Raw genomic sequence first — 16500 nt, 5'->3', positions numbered from 1 at the left:
TCTTATATTCCAGTCATTTTACTTAGGCTGGTTTGCTCTTGTCTGTTTACTTAGAAACTCTTTCCTGTGACCACTTACTCCATTTCAGTAGTTTTCTCTCACGTTTATGCATTGTTATTAGTACTAATTAAACCCAACAACACGTAATGTACACCTGTGTTCACTTCGCTACCCCTTTGGGGCTCTGGATTTGTTCTTTATTGGGTGACCCTTTTCTATAACATTGAATTACTTTGGACAAAATTCAAATCCCTGATGGGAGTGTGAGCTGTTTGATGCCCATATAAAATCTTTTAATACCTTTGTCATTTCCTTGAATGCATGGATTTACAGAAGCCTGAGGAGACTTGGTATGTATTGAAGATGGAAATTGCCTTGAGCAGTCAGTAACGAAATGAATTAATATGTGACATATTTTGTGAAGCCCATTGTAAATATAATTTAAAACATTAAAAAAAACACACTTCTCAGATTCTCTCCTGAAACCCTTCTTTTTCCATGTGATAGATACATATTTTATTTTTTGAAGGAGTTTATCAAACTTTTATGACTTAAACTATTTGCTCTCTCATTATTTGGAATATTGGCTTTAGTGATGGTTTTTTCGTCTTGTGAGTTAACTTTTCTATTAACTTGAGTTAACTTTTCTATTACAAATGTATTTGAAAACATAAATCTCAAGCTCTTTAATATGTGAGCCCCCCACCACCTTGATTTGATACATATAATGAAAAAACAGTTTGGAGAATCAAGCTGTTGTGTTTATTTCAGTGGGGTAGTACTTATGTATTCCTGTTGGTGAACAGTCTTTCCCATAACTCAATGTCTTTTATTTTTTCTTTACACAGACACAAAATTATAGGCAGTCATTCCTCCTATGTCCTTTTGTCATTGATGATTCCCCCTACACACTCTTTAAAAGGACATTCCACCTAATATTGTGAGTTTTGCTTACCCTTGACAGTGCTTAGTCGTTTAGCTTAATGATTTCAGTGTATACAAATGTCTGTTCAGAATTACAGTGATGACACCCAAAAAGCCAGGTTGGACACAAACACCTCCTGGTCTCCGAACTCTCTTCTGATGACCTGGATTTTGTTCTGCTGGTTTCATGAGGTCCCTTTTTCCAGCTAGTCATAAAGACTGGTTTGCTTTGAATGGGAAAAGCCCTCTCTTGGTGTTGATCTTGGTGTTGAAGATCAGTACCAGTACTTGGTATTTGCTTGCTTTGTTCTTTCTCCGGAATGCCGTGGGAAGGCACAAAATAGGGTTCTTCTTGGTTAGGCTCCACATTGCTCAGTAGTTACATGTTTCTTCCCCTGACTGTGTGCCCATTTCCTGGGGCTCAAGTCCTTGCTAAATAGAGTAAAGCAGCAATGGAACAAAGTCTTGGCTCCTGCTTTTTCCTTTGCATATTATTTCTCTCCACTCATCACTTCCCTATACTTGGGGAGACATATTTATTTCTTCACTTGGAGCAAATGTTACTATAGGTCTTAAACTATAGCTTGTTAGGGATTTGTTTCGGTTCCTAGCCGTCGAAATGAAGTCATCTTTGGGCAGAAATGTTGGGGCAGGGAATGATGGTTTAAAACAAGCAGAAGAAATGCACATTCCCTTTAGAAGGTTTGGTAAGTTTGGAAAAGAAACTATATCTGAGGTTGAACACCAGTCTCCAAGGTTCATAGGTAAAGAAAGTGGACAGTTGCCAATCCTTTGGACATGTCTTATGACCGGCCTATCTCCACCAGCATCACCATTATTCATACTCATGTATGGGAGAACCAGATCTATTCCCTCCATTATTTCAGCATTTTGAGGCAGCTGGGGGCCCTCATTGAATACTTCGAGGTAACCATTCACCGGCTGAATCTCAGCCACAGATCTCTCTCTCAGTTCTCTCAACAAAAATATAAAGATTAACAGCTATAGTCTGAGGAGCTCTCCTATTCATTACCTTCCCTTGTCCAATAATCCTGGATGTGTGTTGGTCTAAAGGTACCCTGTCACGCCAGTTCAATCTCTAGACACTGCATCTGCACAGGCCTTACAGGCCTGCTGGTTAGGATCCAGAGTTTTCCAGTACAGATTCTTAGAGCCGGTTGTGGTTTTGGCCCTGATGCAGGTGCTGCCAGTGTAGACTGTTCTAACACCTCCTTCCATTTCACAGGAACCGACAATGGTGAAGTCCTCCCTGATTCCATCCCATCAGCTCCTGGGACCCTGCCTCATTTCATAGAGGAGCCAGATGATGCTTATATCATCAAGAGCAACCCCATTGCACTGAGGTGCAAAGCAAGGCCAGCCATGCAGATATTCTTCAAATGCAATGGCGAGTGGGTCCATCAGAATGAGCATGTCTCTGAGGAGAGTCTGGACGAGAGTTCAGGTAAGAATGGGAAGTAATCGGAAGAATCTATGGTAGCTTCTCAAATTTTTAGGTCAATGTGACTGGGGAAACCTGTGTTCAGTCACACACCTTATTTGAGTGAAGTCATATTAACAGTATCCCAGGAATAGAAGAGGGAGTCATGTCTTGAAATGACTCCACAGCTCTCCCGCTAGTCTATTCCAATATGGTAGAGGAGCATTTTTTATTTTCCTGCTCTATATCACGTTAAGACCTAATTTTGTATAAAAGTTAATATTCTCCCTGGAAATAAAATCAGGCAGTCCCTGTTTTCATTTTCTGAATTCTGAATATTTTTTCATGACATAAATCTTTCAAGAAGCACCCTTTTAAGCAGCCTAAATTCAGTTGCTGTAATCTTTCTTCCTGGATATTATTCTTGTATGCTTCATTCTCCACAGCTGATGGTTTCTGAGTCGTCTGAGTTCTTTTGATTACTGTGTAATGATAAAGAAGTTCAAATTAGAAGACCAGATTTGAATAGGATCTCCTGTATAAAAGAATTTCAGGACCATCTTTATTAGCTGGCTAATTTGGCTGATAAGGGGTGATGATGAGAATAGTGATCATATTAGCTAATATTTGTTGAGCACTTACTATATAACCAGACCTTGTCTAAGCTTCTGATACACATTATCCTACTGTCTTTTCAACAGCCCTCTGGGATAAATAATGCTGTCATTGCCTTCTTATAAATAAGGAAACAGAGCCTCAAAGAGATTAAGTAAACTGTGGGCTTATGCTGGATATCTCAATAAGATCATTTGATTCAAAACTTTCAAAATGTATTACTTTTATATTTTAGCATATAATAGAAACAGTATATGCTTTTGAACTTTGGCTCCTCAGACTAACAGAAAATTTAGCCTCATCCTAAATCCAATTTGATGTTACTCTATATTATTGATTTTTATTAGTTCTAAACTTACTAGATGTCAGATTTTGAATAAATAAAGTCATGAATAATTAGGAAGTTGTGTCAGCTTAATTTATTAATTAATATACCAGTGCTGTTTAGTACATTAGGCTAAGTCTTTCAAAGTATTTCAGGAAAGGGAGGAGGCAAACTCTGATCTAGACCTTCATACCTGCTAATAAGTTTATGACCAGTATAAGTGCAAATGAAGTTACGATAAATGTCTAAAGAGAGGTAGATGGTGCTAGGGAGGATTTAAAAAAATCATGTCTAACTGGGACTCTCAGGAAAGGTGTGGAAGCAACAGCATTTGAAAGGAGCATTGAATATGTGATTCAATTAAGCATAATTGATGATACACTCTATTGAAGAGAGACAGGTCTCAGTGGTCAACATTAGCCAATGAAAGAAAGCTGAGTGTGTGTTCTACTTAGCCTGGTTTGGTTGAAATATAAAATTGATACAGGAGATAGCAGTTGATAGCTGGAAAACAGCTCAATCAGTGGCATGAGAGACCTCAAATATCAGAGCAAGATGTCCTTTACTCAATTTTATGGATATTTTTGTTAATGGTAGGGATTGATTATATTGACATATGGGAATCCAATGGCTTTGAAACTATACTTCAGAAGATGAATATGGAGCAAGTCTTCGGGATGGTAAGGAGAAGCAGGAATGGAGAAGTTAAGAGACTTGAGTAATTCAGCTGAGAAAGTAAGATCTGCTTCTTGAGGAATGGCCACAGAAATAGGAATAGATAGCTGATGTGAGAAGCAGTGTCACAAATCAGACTTAATAGCTGAATGATTTGAATGAATGGAGAAATAAAAACAAATCCCTTAACAGAAGGAAAAGGGTTATGCAATTAATATTAGTAATCACATTAGCAAGGAGAAAAGTCTGAGATCATTGTTTGAACAAACTACCCTTGAAATATTTACGGGAGAATGAAGAGATGTAGATCTGGAACTAAGGTAATCATCAGTAAATAGTGAAGCCATGGAGACTGAGGAGTTGTCAAGAAAGAATGGGCAATGTGACAAGAAAATGGAACTAGAGATACAGACACACCTCCTTAGGAGTCAGGAAGAGGAACATTAGCATCCAACAAAGAAGTAAGCAGGGTATGCTGTATTCCAAAGCAAGGGAGGAAAATTATTTCATAAAGATCTTCAGATATTACTCTGTCTCTGCCTAGGAACAATGAAGGAGGCAAAGAACTGAACATATATATCAACAGTGCTAACGATTATGCAGTTTTGAGCTGATTTGGGTTTGTAGCTTAAATGCATCCAAAGGTAGAGAATTACAATTCCCTAATCATTCCACTTTGGAATTAGAATGGGGAAGAAAGCAGAAGTGCTTGTTTTAGATATACTATTCTTCAGACCAAAAGCATGCTTAGAATTCCAGTTTCTAAATGTGAGAATGGGAAGGGATCTCAGTGGTAAACATAACAGCTCTGTTTTGTTTATTAAAATAAAAGGTTCCAAGAAATACAAGTAGTTCATGGCATAGCTATTGCTAGAACCCAGATCTCCTGATCTTCACTGTGGATATATTTCCTTGATACTATAAAGGACCATACAGATTCCTATGGTCTCCTTCCCAATCAAAATATTGAAAAATTTATTTACTGACATCAGGATGGGTTTCATCACCTGTCTCAGCATTTTCTATCGTCAACCTGTTTAATTTCTCAAGTATAATCCTTATCACTACTCTGTTGGAGTTTGTCTGTCCCTTATCATCTCCCAAGGGCTAATCCCTTATTCTGTGTTGTGTTTATAGCACCGATAGAAGTTTGTAACAATTAATGGTATAGAGACATTTCCAGGATTCCAGCGATAGTTTCCTTCCTTAAAGAAGGGTTTGGCAAAAATCAAAACCAATGAAGAGAACAAACTGAATCTTTGTTTTGGGAAAGTTTTTGCTTCTGTGTTACAAATATTGGGATCATGGAAAGACCTAGGTGAATAGATTTGGTGTTGAGAGAGTTTGAGTCACAAACAGTAGCAATCTCATTTACCTTTGCATGAAGACTTTCAAGAAAACTCTTGATATTTGGGTGGAGAGCAACAAAGGGAACAGCATTATCCACAGGACAAAAGCCTATAGAACAATGTGAAATATGAAAGGTATATGTGTCTCTTAAACTTAGCTAGCCTAACTGGAGAGGAACTCAGATACTAGTGGCTCCATAGGGTTGTGTATTTTTTCCTCAGACATTTCTTTCCTAGATTTTGCCCAGTAATGAACTGAAAACAGCAGAAAACCTTTGGGTAAACTGCTGCAAATAAAAGATAGGAAGAACATTGAAAAATGGTCAGCTATTGTTTTATACTACTGCTAGAAAATCCTATATCCATTCTCATTTAAAGACCTCTTGATAAATATTGCAAGCCCATTTAACACTCTACCCTCTTGTAATTTCACAACATTCAGTTTTGTTATTGCTTCCTCCTTTTAATTCCTTTCTCATTGCTAGGCAACTCCATGTCTTGAAGACAGCAGTGTTGATTACATTCTCTGCCTCCATCTAAAAGTCTCCACCTTTGCTTTCTTTAAAAAACATAAAAATAAAAGAGACCATTAAAAGTCACAAATTTCAAAGGAACTGGGAAGAACAAAAAAAAAATCATAAATGACAAAATCCGAAGAGATTATACACTGATTTTAAAAAACAAGCTGTTGAGAAAGAACTTAAATTTTAACAACTACCTTTTGAAAAGAATTTAATAAGCACAACCTTTTCTTCCAAGTTATTTTGATTGAATCAATAGAAAAGAAATGTCTCTCCCTAAAACTGTTTTTCCTTCTGTGTGCTTAATGAAAATCCCTGTCTAGCACACACTGCAATTATGTTTCCTAAGTTCTGTATTCATAGTGGAAAAGTGGACACTGGCGCAAGATGAGTGGCGATATTAGACCCCAAACTAATGCATAAGTGCAATTAAGGTTGGAAACAAAGTGGCCTCAGGTATTGAAAAACAGATGCATTACTTCCCTTGGGTTTCTTCATTGTGGAGCTGAAGAACAGGAATTGGCTATCTTACAGCCTTAATGGCTTTTGATGGGGTCTGAAAAATAGTTCCTGTGAAGCCCAGGGGGAGTGATTGACACCAGGAGACCCAGAACATTGGGACCACATTTGACCAGGGGTAGAGAATTATCCGTGCTGTTAAGAAGTTGAAAAGTATCTGCTTCAATATCTTTGGCCCACACAATCTCCATTTTTAAATCCCAGAGAACTTTGGTATCTTTTTTTACTTACAGGTTTTCTTTCTTCACCAAACTAATGGGAAATGCATAGGACCTGGGAGTGTTGGGAGTCAACACAGGATCTTTTGTATTTCCAAATTGGAAGCAATAAGTCCTCTCAGTTGTTAAAGGCTGCAAACTGCCTTTGGTCTTTTCTGGTAATTTGGCCCCGTCATCTAACAGTTCAAATAAGAAGAAAAAGGATTGTGTGTTTTCATGCAATTTAGCTTGGAAAACCCAGAGCAAGAGTTCTTTCCTGCAGAAAGCACAATTTATTTGACATGAGTTACTGTGTTTGCACAGACATGGCTATACCTCTTAATAATGTACACTTTTAGTTCTCTGCACAAGGCAAGTTATCCTCTTTCATTTGTTCTGCCTCATTTCATTTGGAAATATGGGAAGTCTTCTTCCTTGTATTTTTCTTCAGTTAACATCTGGAGTTGAGAGGCAATCCCAATTCAGGCATCATGCCCCTGAGAAAAGGGTGGGTTGTTCCAATAACCCAGAAATTAAGAGTTTTAATATAATAAGCAAGTACATGTGCACACACACTCATACACAGAAAACCAACAATAACCAGGAAAACTCATTCTTGGCAATCAGGATAATGTAGCCTATGGGAAGTTTGGGCTATCAATAAGCTTAGCTACTTCTTTATTGTTCAACAATAATGGAGTTCCCTTAACAACCCTCCCTGGTTCTTATTCTGCCTTGGAGATATTGAACTCTAATGAGTGAAATAATGTGTATTTCAATGCATTATGGGAAAAGTCTCAACTCCAGTAAACTAATATTTTTCTTCTTAAAGAATATCATTTCAGGGATATCACTGTGTGATTTCCTTATTAAAGAACTGGAGTCACTCTCTGGGGAGAAGAGGTTAATGGATTGTGTTGAGAAAAGGGAGAAGAACAGAAATAAAAATGTATTAAATCTTTAAAATTTATATCTAAGAACTTTGCTAGGCTGGTGATGGGGATTTGGATATAGTATCTTCCAAAAAACCATTAATTTGAAGTTACCTTCAGTGTTCACAAATCACCAGGGTACATTGGGGAAGCATATATTTGAGACCACGGAACACAGAAAAATCCATCTCTCAAGTGTTCCATTGCCAGTTTGTTGGTTTAAAACTCATATTTTTAGAAACAATCTTCCACCCCACCCAGGTTTTATCTTGTTCATTACGCTGCTTCTCAAAGAGGACCGACCTATTCTAAAAAGGTGTTCAGGAAAATATTATAAATTCCTTCCCCAAATTTGTGACAGAACATGCAGAGCTTGTCTTGTATGTCTGATTTAAACCTGTCCTACAAAAAAAAAACCCAAAAAACTGTTTAATATCATTTCATTCATAGCAAAGACAGAAGGCAGCTAACCATCTTGTATAATTTAAAGTCAATTCATGATATCAGCCCGATATTTGTTCTAAACCCTAAATTCTTAAGCAGTGTCTTTGGACTTTTGTAGTCTTTTCTGTTCATACAGCATTTAGAAGTGTGTTTCTTTATGTGAAGTGGGAATTATAAAGATATTTTAAAACCTGAGGATAGTCCAGTGGTTAAGAGTGTCAATATTAGTGCAATATGACACCTACCATTTTTGAGATCTGTTTATACATTTACAAACTTTCTTCAGGTAGATATGTTACTTAGTGTCCTTTGACCTCAGTTATAATGGCAGTTATAATTGTATCTACTCTGGGAACTATAGTGGGGGTGGTAGAACCTAATATGTGTGACATATTTAGCTCAGGGTCTGGTATATAGCAAATTCCCAATCGAGGTTAGCCTTCAAAATGATAAATATAAAACTCCTAAATTTGTTGTGTTATTTTGTCTTTTCAGTTATAAAACATTTTATTGTGTTTCACAGTATTACCAATGTATAAACAGACAGCAGTAGTGGTTTCTATGCTTCTAAAAACAAATAGAAAATGATGAACTTTTACAGTTCCAAAAAGTGCTAGTATGTTGTTGTCGTTCATTCACTAAGTCATGTCTGACTCTTTGCGACCCCATGAGTTGCAGCATGTGAGGCTTCCCTGTCCTTAACCATCTCCCAGAGCTTGCTCAAACTCATGTCCGTTGAGTCAGTGTTGCCATTCAACTATCTCATCCTCTGCCACCCCCTTATCCTGTCCTCAATCTTTCCCAGCATCTGTATTATTAATAGGTAAAGAGTCGTCTGTCGTGGAATGACATCTCATGTGCCTAGGATTCACTCCATTGATTTATGTTTTGTCTTGGTGATTCCCAGAGCCCCTGGTATCACCGAGGGAGATAGAATTGGTGAGGTTATCTCAGGATGATTTACTACCAGGAAGTTGTTGTAGCGTCTGCAGGAATGAAAAGCCATTGACTGGGGCAACAGGGTTGGAAGTCATGAGTGGGTTACCCACAAGCTGTGAGTGTGAGGTCCCAGTAATTCATTCAGGGATCCTGTCCTCAAAATAACTCTCCCTTCCCTACTCCAGCCTCTTAAGTTTCCCTTCTGTCTGTTACCAGACCACGCTATCAAGTTAATTTGCTTTCCTCTGCCAGGCACCTCTGTGATGATTAATTCTTATCTCCGGTGAGGATGAAACTGGAGAGCTTGGGTGTATTCTTAGTTTCTGTACTTAAGACTGAACTTGCCATACTTCTGAGGGATATGTGGAGTGGTTATTATCCAGGGGAAACTAAAGAGTGTTCATTAGGCATAGTGCACTTTCAAAGGAGGATGGGTATTTTTTATCAAAATACATTTTAATCTTGTTGCTAGGATAAAGTGGCAAAAGACATTTAGCCCTAATTAAGCATCTGCCAGTAAAATGAAATATGGATCTACCTTTCAATTATCTCCATTTAATTTGCTACTTTCAGTAGCATGTTGGCCTGAAGACATGTAAGCTCCCTTAAGAAATAAAGCACAGTTCCATCAAAAGGCTTCCTTGCATCTCAGAGTTTTAAAACTTCAAATATAGATCAGATTCGTGTGTCTTTACCAGAGCCTTGCCCTAGACCCTGAGCTAAATACTGGGTGAGGACAGAGCCTTCAAGTTGTAGGTATGATGGTGCCCACCCTAGAAGCTTTTGTTGATGCTAGAGAGAGATTAGAAGCCCATCTTGTGAGATCTTTGGCAACCTATGCTTCTCCTGTTGCAGAATGTGTCACACTCCAATGTTGGGGCAGGTTGAAGTGTCTCCCCCTCTATCCTGCAAGCTCCTTGAGAACAAGAATCTTCATCATTTGCTTTGTCACAGTGTCTTCAGCGCCTGGCAAAGTGGCAAGCACATCTGAGGCCTCAATACAATGTTTTAAAAATAATGTATGTTGTCAACTGTGTCTTGGATCTGTTTCTTATGATATGGGACCTTCAGCAAAATAATAGGAATAGTAATAGCATAGTTTTAAGATGATGGATATGATGACATTAATAAAAGTAAAGGGACATACAAATGATATAATGATTAGTCAAGAAGGATAATATGTTCTTCAAAATTTGGAGAAACTTACTGTTTGAGTCTACTTTGCAGGCTGCAGACCTTGGCTTGTTGTTGTTCTTCAGTCACCCGTCATGTCCAGTTCTTTGCAACCCCATTGATCACAGCATGTTCGTCTTCCCTCTCCTTCACTGTGTCCTGCAGCGTGCTCAAATTCATGTCCGTTGCGTTGGTAATGCCATCTAACCACCTCATTCTCCATTGCCCCCTTCTCCTCCTGCCCTCAGTCTTTCCAGGCATCAAGGTGTTTTCCAAAGAGTCGTTTCTTCGAATCAGGTGGCCGAAGTATTGGAGTTTCAGCGTCAACCCTTCCAATGAATATTCAGGGTTGATTTCCTTGAGAATTGACTAGTGTGACCTCCTTGGGTCTCTCAAGGGTCTTCTCTAGCGCCACAATTCAAAAGCGTTCTTTGGTGCTCAGCTTTCTTTATGGTCCAGCTCTCGCATCTGTAACGTGATGACTGGAAAAACTGTAGCTTTCACTACCTTTGTCGGCAGAATGATATCTCTGTTTTTAAACTTTAATTAAGCTTTGCTGTCTAGGTTTGTCATAGCTTTCCTTCAAAGGAGCAAGCATCTTTTAACTTTATGGCCTCAGTCATTGTCCACCATGATTTTGGAGCCCAACAAAATAAAATCTGTTGCTGCTTCCACTTCTTTCCCTTCTATTTGCCATGAAGTGATGGTACTAGGTACTACATTCCATAATCTTAGTTTTTCTAATGTTGAGTTTCAAGCCAGCTTCTCAGTCTTCTACTACCTGGACTAGTAAGAGACAAATGGAAAACAGCCGCTTGTATACATGGCGGATTCACTTCTTCAAGCGGGATGGGCTGTTTTCCATCTTCTTAGTAGACAGTGGAATGAGATGGGGCTGTGTCAGAGCAAAGTACACGCATCAGAGGGACTGGGGGATCTAAGGAGATGCTGGTCTGTTAAAGGAGGTTCTTGAATCAGAGGTGGTTGCTTCTCATGGGGAGTTTGATTTTTTTTTCTCTCGCCCCAAATTGAGCAAGGTCCCATGCTACCCATGAAGTTGTGTTAGAATAGTTCTTTGGAGCTTTATCTGTGGAAGCTAACTCAATAGAATCCTTCTCTGGGTTAATTCCCAATCATGAAGCTGTGCAGTGTAGAAAACCAGGCATGGAATAGGCATGACCCTGGGCTAAGACAGTCCAGGGAAATGGGCACGGAAATTAGGGTGGAAAACAGTTCACCAAACTCTAGTCGCTAGCCGCTTACTTTTGTGTGGTTTGAAAATATTACAGGAGGAAGAGGGACTCTCCCTTTTTTCCCTTGAATCTAGTTATTTTGTTATCTGAGTATCCTACTACAGAGAACTTTCAAAGATTGAACATCCAGTTGTGGTGACGTGTTTAGCCTCAGAGAACCATGGGAAACTCTCCCCATGCCCCCATCCCCAGGTACATCTGAGAACTGGTTTGCAGCAAAAACCATGGCAGGATGGTATTGAGGGGCTTCGTGGAAGTCTGTTAATAATCAGAAGATGAAAGGCAGGGGGACAGCTGTTAGGTACTGGCTGCAGCTGGCATGGTGCTGAATGCTAAGTACTACTCTAGAACCCATTTCTAAAGAACAAGTTAAGACTAAAGCTAGATCCCTTTTGTTAAAAGTGGATCAGAAATAAATACTCGGTATCATCTTAGGGAAAAACTCAAATGGGCTTTTTGATCAACCCAATAATTTTCAGCCTTTTTCTCTCTGCTTCCTCCTTTCTTCTGTATTTCTCTTCTCTGAACAGTGAAGCATATACTTCAATTAGTTTGAAAATTCCCTAACTTTTATTCTCCCAACAGGATTAGACCTGCTAAGAGTAACTAGTGTTTCCTATCTGATAAATAAGGGGATTATAGCAATAACTGCTGTCAGCATTTTTCTCATTTAAACAAATAAAGGTGACAAATGATGAAGTTCTGTGCAGCTCTGTTATGTTTAGTACACGCAGAGCAATTACTCATCCGCTGCCAACATTCGTCTCTCTACAACTAAACCATCCACAGCGTAGAAAGCTTATTAGCATTTCAGTTCCATAGTCATATTTTTATTTTCCGTAAGACTCTCCTCCATAACAAAGGCTGATGGTTATAATTTGCACAATAATTTAAAGGGTTGGACTTTTCCATGCCTATTAGAGTTGCACAAGTTATCAGGTACCATGCTTGTCTTATTTATGACATGCCAGCTTCTATTTGCCCGGGATTTTTGTTCCCCTGTAGCACTTCCTCTGAACAAGTTAGCTGCCATCTCTTGAGATGGAGAAGTAGATGATGATCTCCACAACAGTATTGGATGAACTTCAGTGCAGGGACTGGGGGGGTGAGTAAAGGTGTCCCGAAATAGAGCTGCTTTAAATGACGGTTTCTCAGATGTGCTTTCTCATGTATATATGTAAATGCACACATTTATATATGTATGCATATACATTTATTAACGCATATTCACATTGTGCTCAGTCGTGTCTGACTCTTTGTGACCCCATGGACTGTAGTCCGCTAGGCTCCTCTGTCCCTGGGATTTCCCAGACAAGAATACTGCAGGGGATCTTCTGGACCCAGGGATCAAACCCTCATCTCTTCCGTCTCCTGCATCGGCAGGTGGATTCTTTACCTTTGCGCCACCTGTGTGTGTGCTATGCTTAGTCACTCAGTCCTGTCCGACTCTCTGCAACCCCATGGACTGTCAGGCTCCTCTGTCCATGGGGATTCTCCGGGCAAGAATACTGGAATGGGTTGCCGCTGTCTCCTCCAGGCGATCTTCCCAACCCAAGAATCAAACCCAGGTATCCCTCATTGCAGGCAGATTCTTTACCATCTGAGCCACCGGGGAAGCCTGTGCCATCTGGGAATTACTTTATTAATGCATATCTCACACACACACACACACACTCTATAGCACTCAAAGAACAATAGTGAAGATTTACGAGCGTGTATACTATTTAATTTTTTATTTTTATGAAATGTTTTTTGTTATAGTGGAGGAAAGTATAATAGAGGCAAACTCCGATTTCCTGAGGGTTTTCCTGGAGGGTATGGTTGACAAGGCTAAATACTTCATGTTAGAAGAAAAAGGCCTGGTATGGAGGGCACACTGTACTTTTTGGGAGAGGGGAGGTTGGCTGATTCACTTGTGGCCTTCTTTTTTAATTTGAATACGATTGTTTTCCAGTGCTGTTAGTTTCTGCTCTTTGATAAGTGAGTCAGCCGTAAGTAGACATGTATCCCCTCTCTCTCGGACCTCCCTCCCACTCCGCCCTCTCCCGCCCCTCGAAGGTCCTCGTAGAGAACCCAATTGAGCTTCCTGTGTTATATAGCAGCTTCCCTATCTATTGTACATGTGATAGTGTAAATATGAAAATGCTACTCTCTCAATTCAGACCCCCCTCCCCTTACCTGCTTGTCCACCTGTCCATTCTCTATATCTGTGTCTCTATTCCTGCTTTGGAATTAGGTTCCTTGGTACCATTTTTTCTAGGTTTCATATATATGCATTAATATACAGTATTTGTTTTTCTCTTTCTGACTTACTTCACTCTATAGGACAGACTCTGGGTCCATCCATGTCTGTACAAATAACTCTTTCATTCCTTTTACTGGCTGAGTAATATTCCATTGTATACATGTCCCACATCTTTATCCATTGATCCATCATCCGACATTTAGGTTGTTTGCATGTCTTAACTGTTATAAACAGTCCTGCATTTGAACGCTGGGGAGTACATGTGTCCTTTTGAATTATAGTTTCCTCAGGGTATATCCCCACCTGTGCAGGTAGGATTGCTGAGTCATATGGTAGTTTTTAGTTTTCCTAGAGGGGATGCTTTCACAAGGCTAAAGACCTCACGTTAGGATAAAAAAAGCCTAAGCCAGAGAGATGCTATACTATTTTGGGGGGCGAGGAGGTGGTGTGTAGATTGCAAAGTTACTTATAGCGTTTTAAAGAATCCTGACACCCCCAATGCTACCTTCCAAAGCACACTGTGTTTGGAAATAGTTGGTTGATACTCATTCCACTTCTCCAAACCCGCAGGGAACCTCTTTGAAGGACTTGAAACCAAGGCATTGTAATGCTGAAATCATGACTTCAGCCTTCCCCTTTCAGCTGTGGTTAGTCTGAATGGGAGGTTGCAAGACTTCCTGACATGAATGGGGTGAGATCAATTATGACCTTCACTGTGGGGGTCTGTGGCCGACTGTCTGTGCTTTCCAAAGCAAACGTATGGCTGTCCATGTGTAATAACTATGTTTTTCAAGGTTTAGTATTTGATTCTCTGACATCTCGGGGTCTTACTGACTTTCAAGGGACTGTCTTACCCAGGGATAGCTCATTCCTAGAGGTGCAAATGATTCACTTGTGAGCACGTCCTTCATAAGCAAAGCAACAGATACAGAGCTTTACCCCCAAATATTCCTTTTATTAAACTCTTACTCTCCTGCCCTAACCTGGGGCCAGGTGCCAGACAATTAGTAACAGCCATTCTCTCCCAGAGTCCACTGAAATGAAGCAAACTCGTTCACTCTAAATCTTTTTACCTTGCCTCTCCAGTTCTTCCCAAGGAAACTGCAGTAAAGTCTCCTGCCCATGTCTCCCGACCCCTCTGCCTCCTGACAGACCCTGGTGCTTCCCCGTGTAGCTCTGGGCGAGGTGCCTCCTGTTTCTAGAGATCTGTGAGTGTAAACTTACTCCGTGTCTGAGTGTTTCCCTCTGTCTCACTAAAACAGGCCCCAGGTACCCTTTAAGCACCACAATGCCTAGGTTAACTCATAGCATGTTTTAAGGTTTGGATAGGGAATTCTCTGCTTCATAAACATGATGACCTTGAACCATTTGAGATGGTGTTTATCTTCGTTTGCAGCCCAGAGGAAGCTGATGGGCTTAGATATTCTTGAAGGACAGAGAAAGTAAAAATAAGTGTGTGTGTAATACACAAATATATATTTGTGTGTGTGTGTGTGTATATAAAACTTTGGGCTTTTCAGGTGACACAATGGTAAAGAATCCGCCTGCCAATCCAGGAGACATAAGAGAACAGGTTTAATCCGTGGGTTGCAAAGATCCCCTGGAGACTGGCAACTCACTCCAGTATTCTCGCCTGGGAAATCCCATGGACAGAGAAGCCTAGCAGGCTAAAGTCTATGGTGTTGCAAAGAGTCAGACACGACTAAGCGCATACTCACAATGATGATGTATAATTTGTGTATGTGTGTATTTCCCTCTATGTGTGTGTGTGTGTGTATACACATACATATATATAAATGGGCTTCCCTGGTAGCTCAGTTGGTAAAGAATCCACCTGCAATGCAGGAGACCCCAGTTCGATTCCTGGGTCAGAAAGATCCGCTGGAAAAGGGATAGGCTTCTGGATACCCACTGGATACTGGGTATCTGGGTACTGGGTATCTGTGTACCCACTCCAGTATTCTGGGCTTCCCTTGTGGCTCAGCTGGTAAATAATCCGCCTGCAATTCGGGAGACCTGGATATATAAATTCCTTATTAGCCTGAACAGATTTTTGACTTACTGAATGCTTCTTCAGTGAGAGCTGATTGCCAAATGTCTTGTCTCTAAGTCTTCTCATTCCATGACAGGGGAACTTGGGCATATCAATTACCCACCTCACACCTGGACACGCTGATTTGGTGTTCTCTCTCTTTCCTTGCAGAGCTCAAAGTAGATCATCCACCATTTGTCTCAAATCAAACCCAGGAAATATAACGCCTCTTCTCTGCAGCCTAGTTCTTTATTTATGTTTATTCAGCCTAACTTTCAAATCCCCAGTATGAATGGCACACTCCAGTATGCTTTCTGTCCTCACAAACTCTTTTGTAATCTTACTTTCTTTTCTCCTCTTCACCTGCTAGCTCTGCCTTCTCCTTGCCCTGATCGTTCATTCCCACTTCTTTTATTTAAGTGCAAATTAAAGAAAAGCAGCGACACAATAACAATAAAAATCCCTCTAAGGCTTCTTTTCTGTTCGATGTAGAAGATGGCTTTCAGGACTTAGATCTCTGATAAGGTAGAAGGTGTGCTTCTGCGCCCTGCGCAGAGATGTGAGTTATCAACTGTCCTCAAGATGTTTTTCTATGCATGATACCTCTCCAAAACTCAGAAAGTCTTACTCAGATTGTGTACATGCTGATTGATGTGACCCTAAAGCGCTCTCATCACACACTATAAATAACATGTCATCAGTTGAGTGGAAGGCAGTATTTCCCCAGACTGACTAGTCCACCTCCATTCCTGTTCTTTAAATCCTACCAGCACCCAGGGTATAATCAAATTCCACCTCCTCCACCAAGAGTCCTTGGCTCCTTTGGAGTGTTATTGTTCCGTCCCCTGAATTCCTTTTGAACATAAAGGAAAAAGCCTAGTTATGCACCCAGATTTTCTTTAAATATACCATGCAT

The 16500-nt window shown here is 40.0% G+C and overlaps 1 protein-coding gene across 9 annotated transcripts in view; it reads left to right on the top strand.

Moving 5' to 3' along the window:
- UNC5D (unc-5 netrin receptor D) overlaps window positions 1-16500 on the top strand; it is a 612862-nt gene that overhangs the window by 344083 nt on the left and 252279 nt on the right. For all 9 annotated transcript variants that reach the window (XM_070459905.1, XM_070459906.1, XM_070459904.1 and 6 more), the window contains exon 2: window positions 2171-2389. In XM_070459905.1, the coding sequence (XP_070316006.1) occupies window positions 2171-2389 (219 nt within the window). The remainder of the gene's footprint in view (window positions 1-2170; window positions 2390-16500) is intronic.

The sequence above is a fragment of the Odocoileus virginianus genome, chromosome 32 (assembly GCF_023699985.2).
Source record: "Odocoileus virginianus isolate 20LAN1187 ecotype Illinois chromosome 32, Ovbor_1.2, whole genome shotgun sequence".
NCBI lineage: Eukaryota > Metazoa > Chordata > Mammalia > Artiodactyla > Cervidae > Odocoileus > Odocoileus virginianus.
This window is presented reverse-complemented; position numbering and strand designations above follow the sequence as displayed.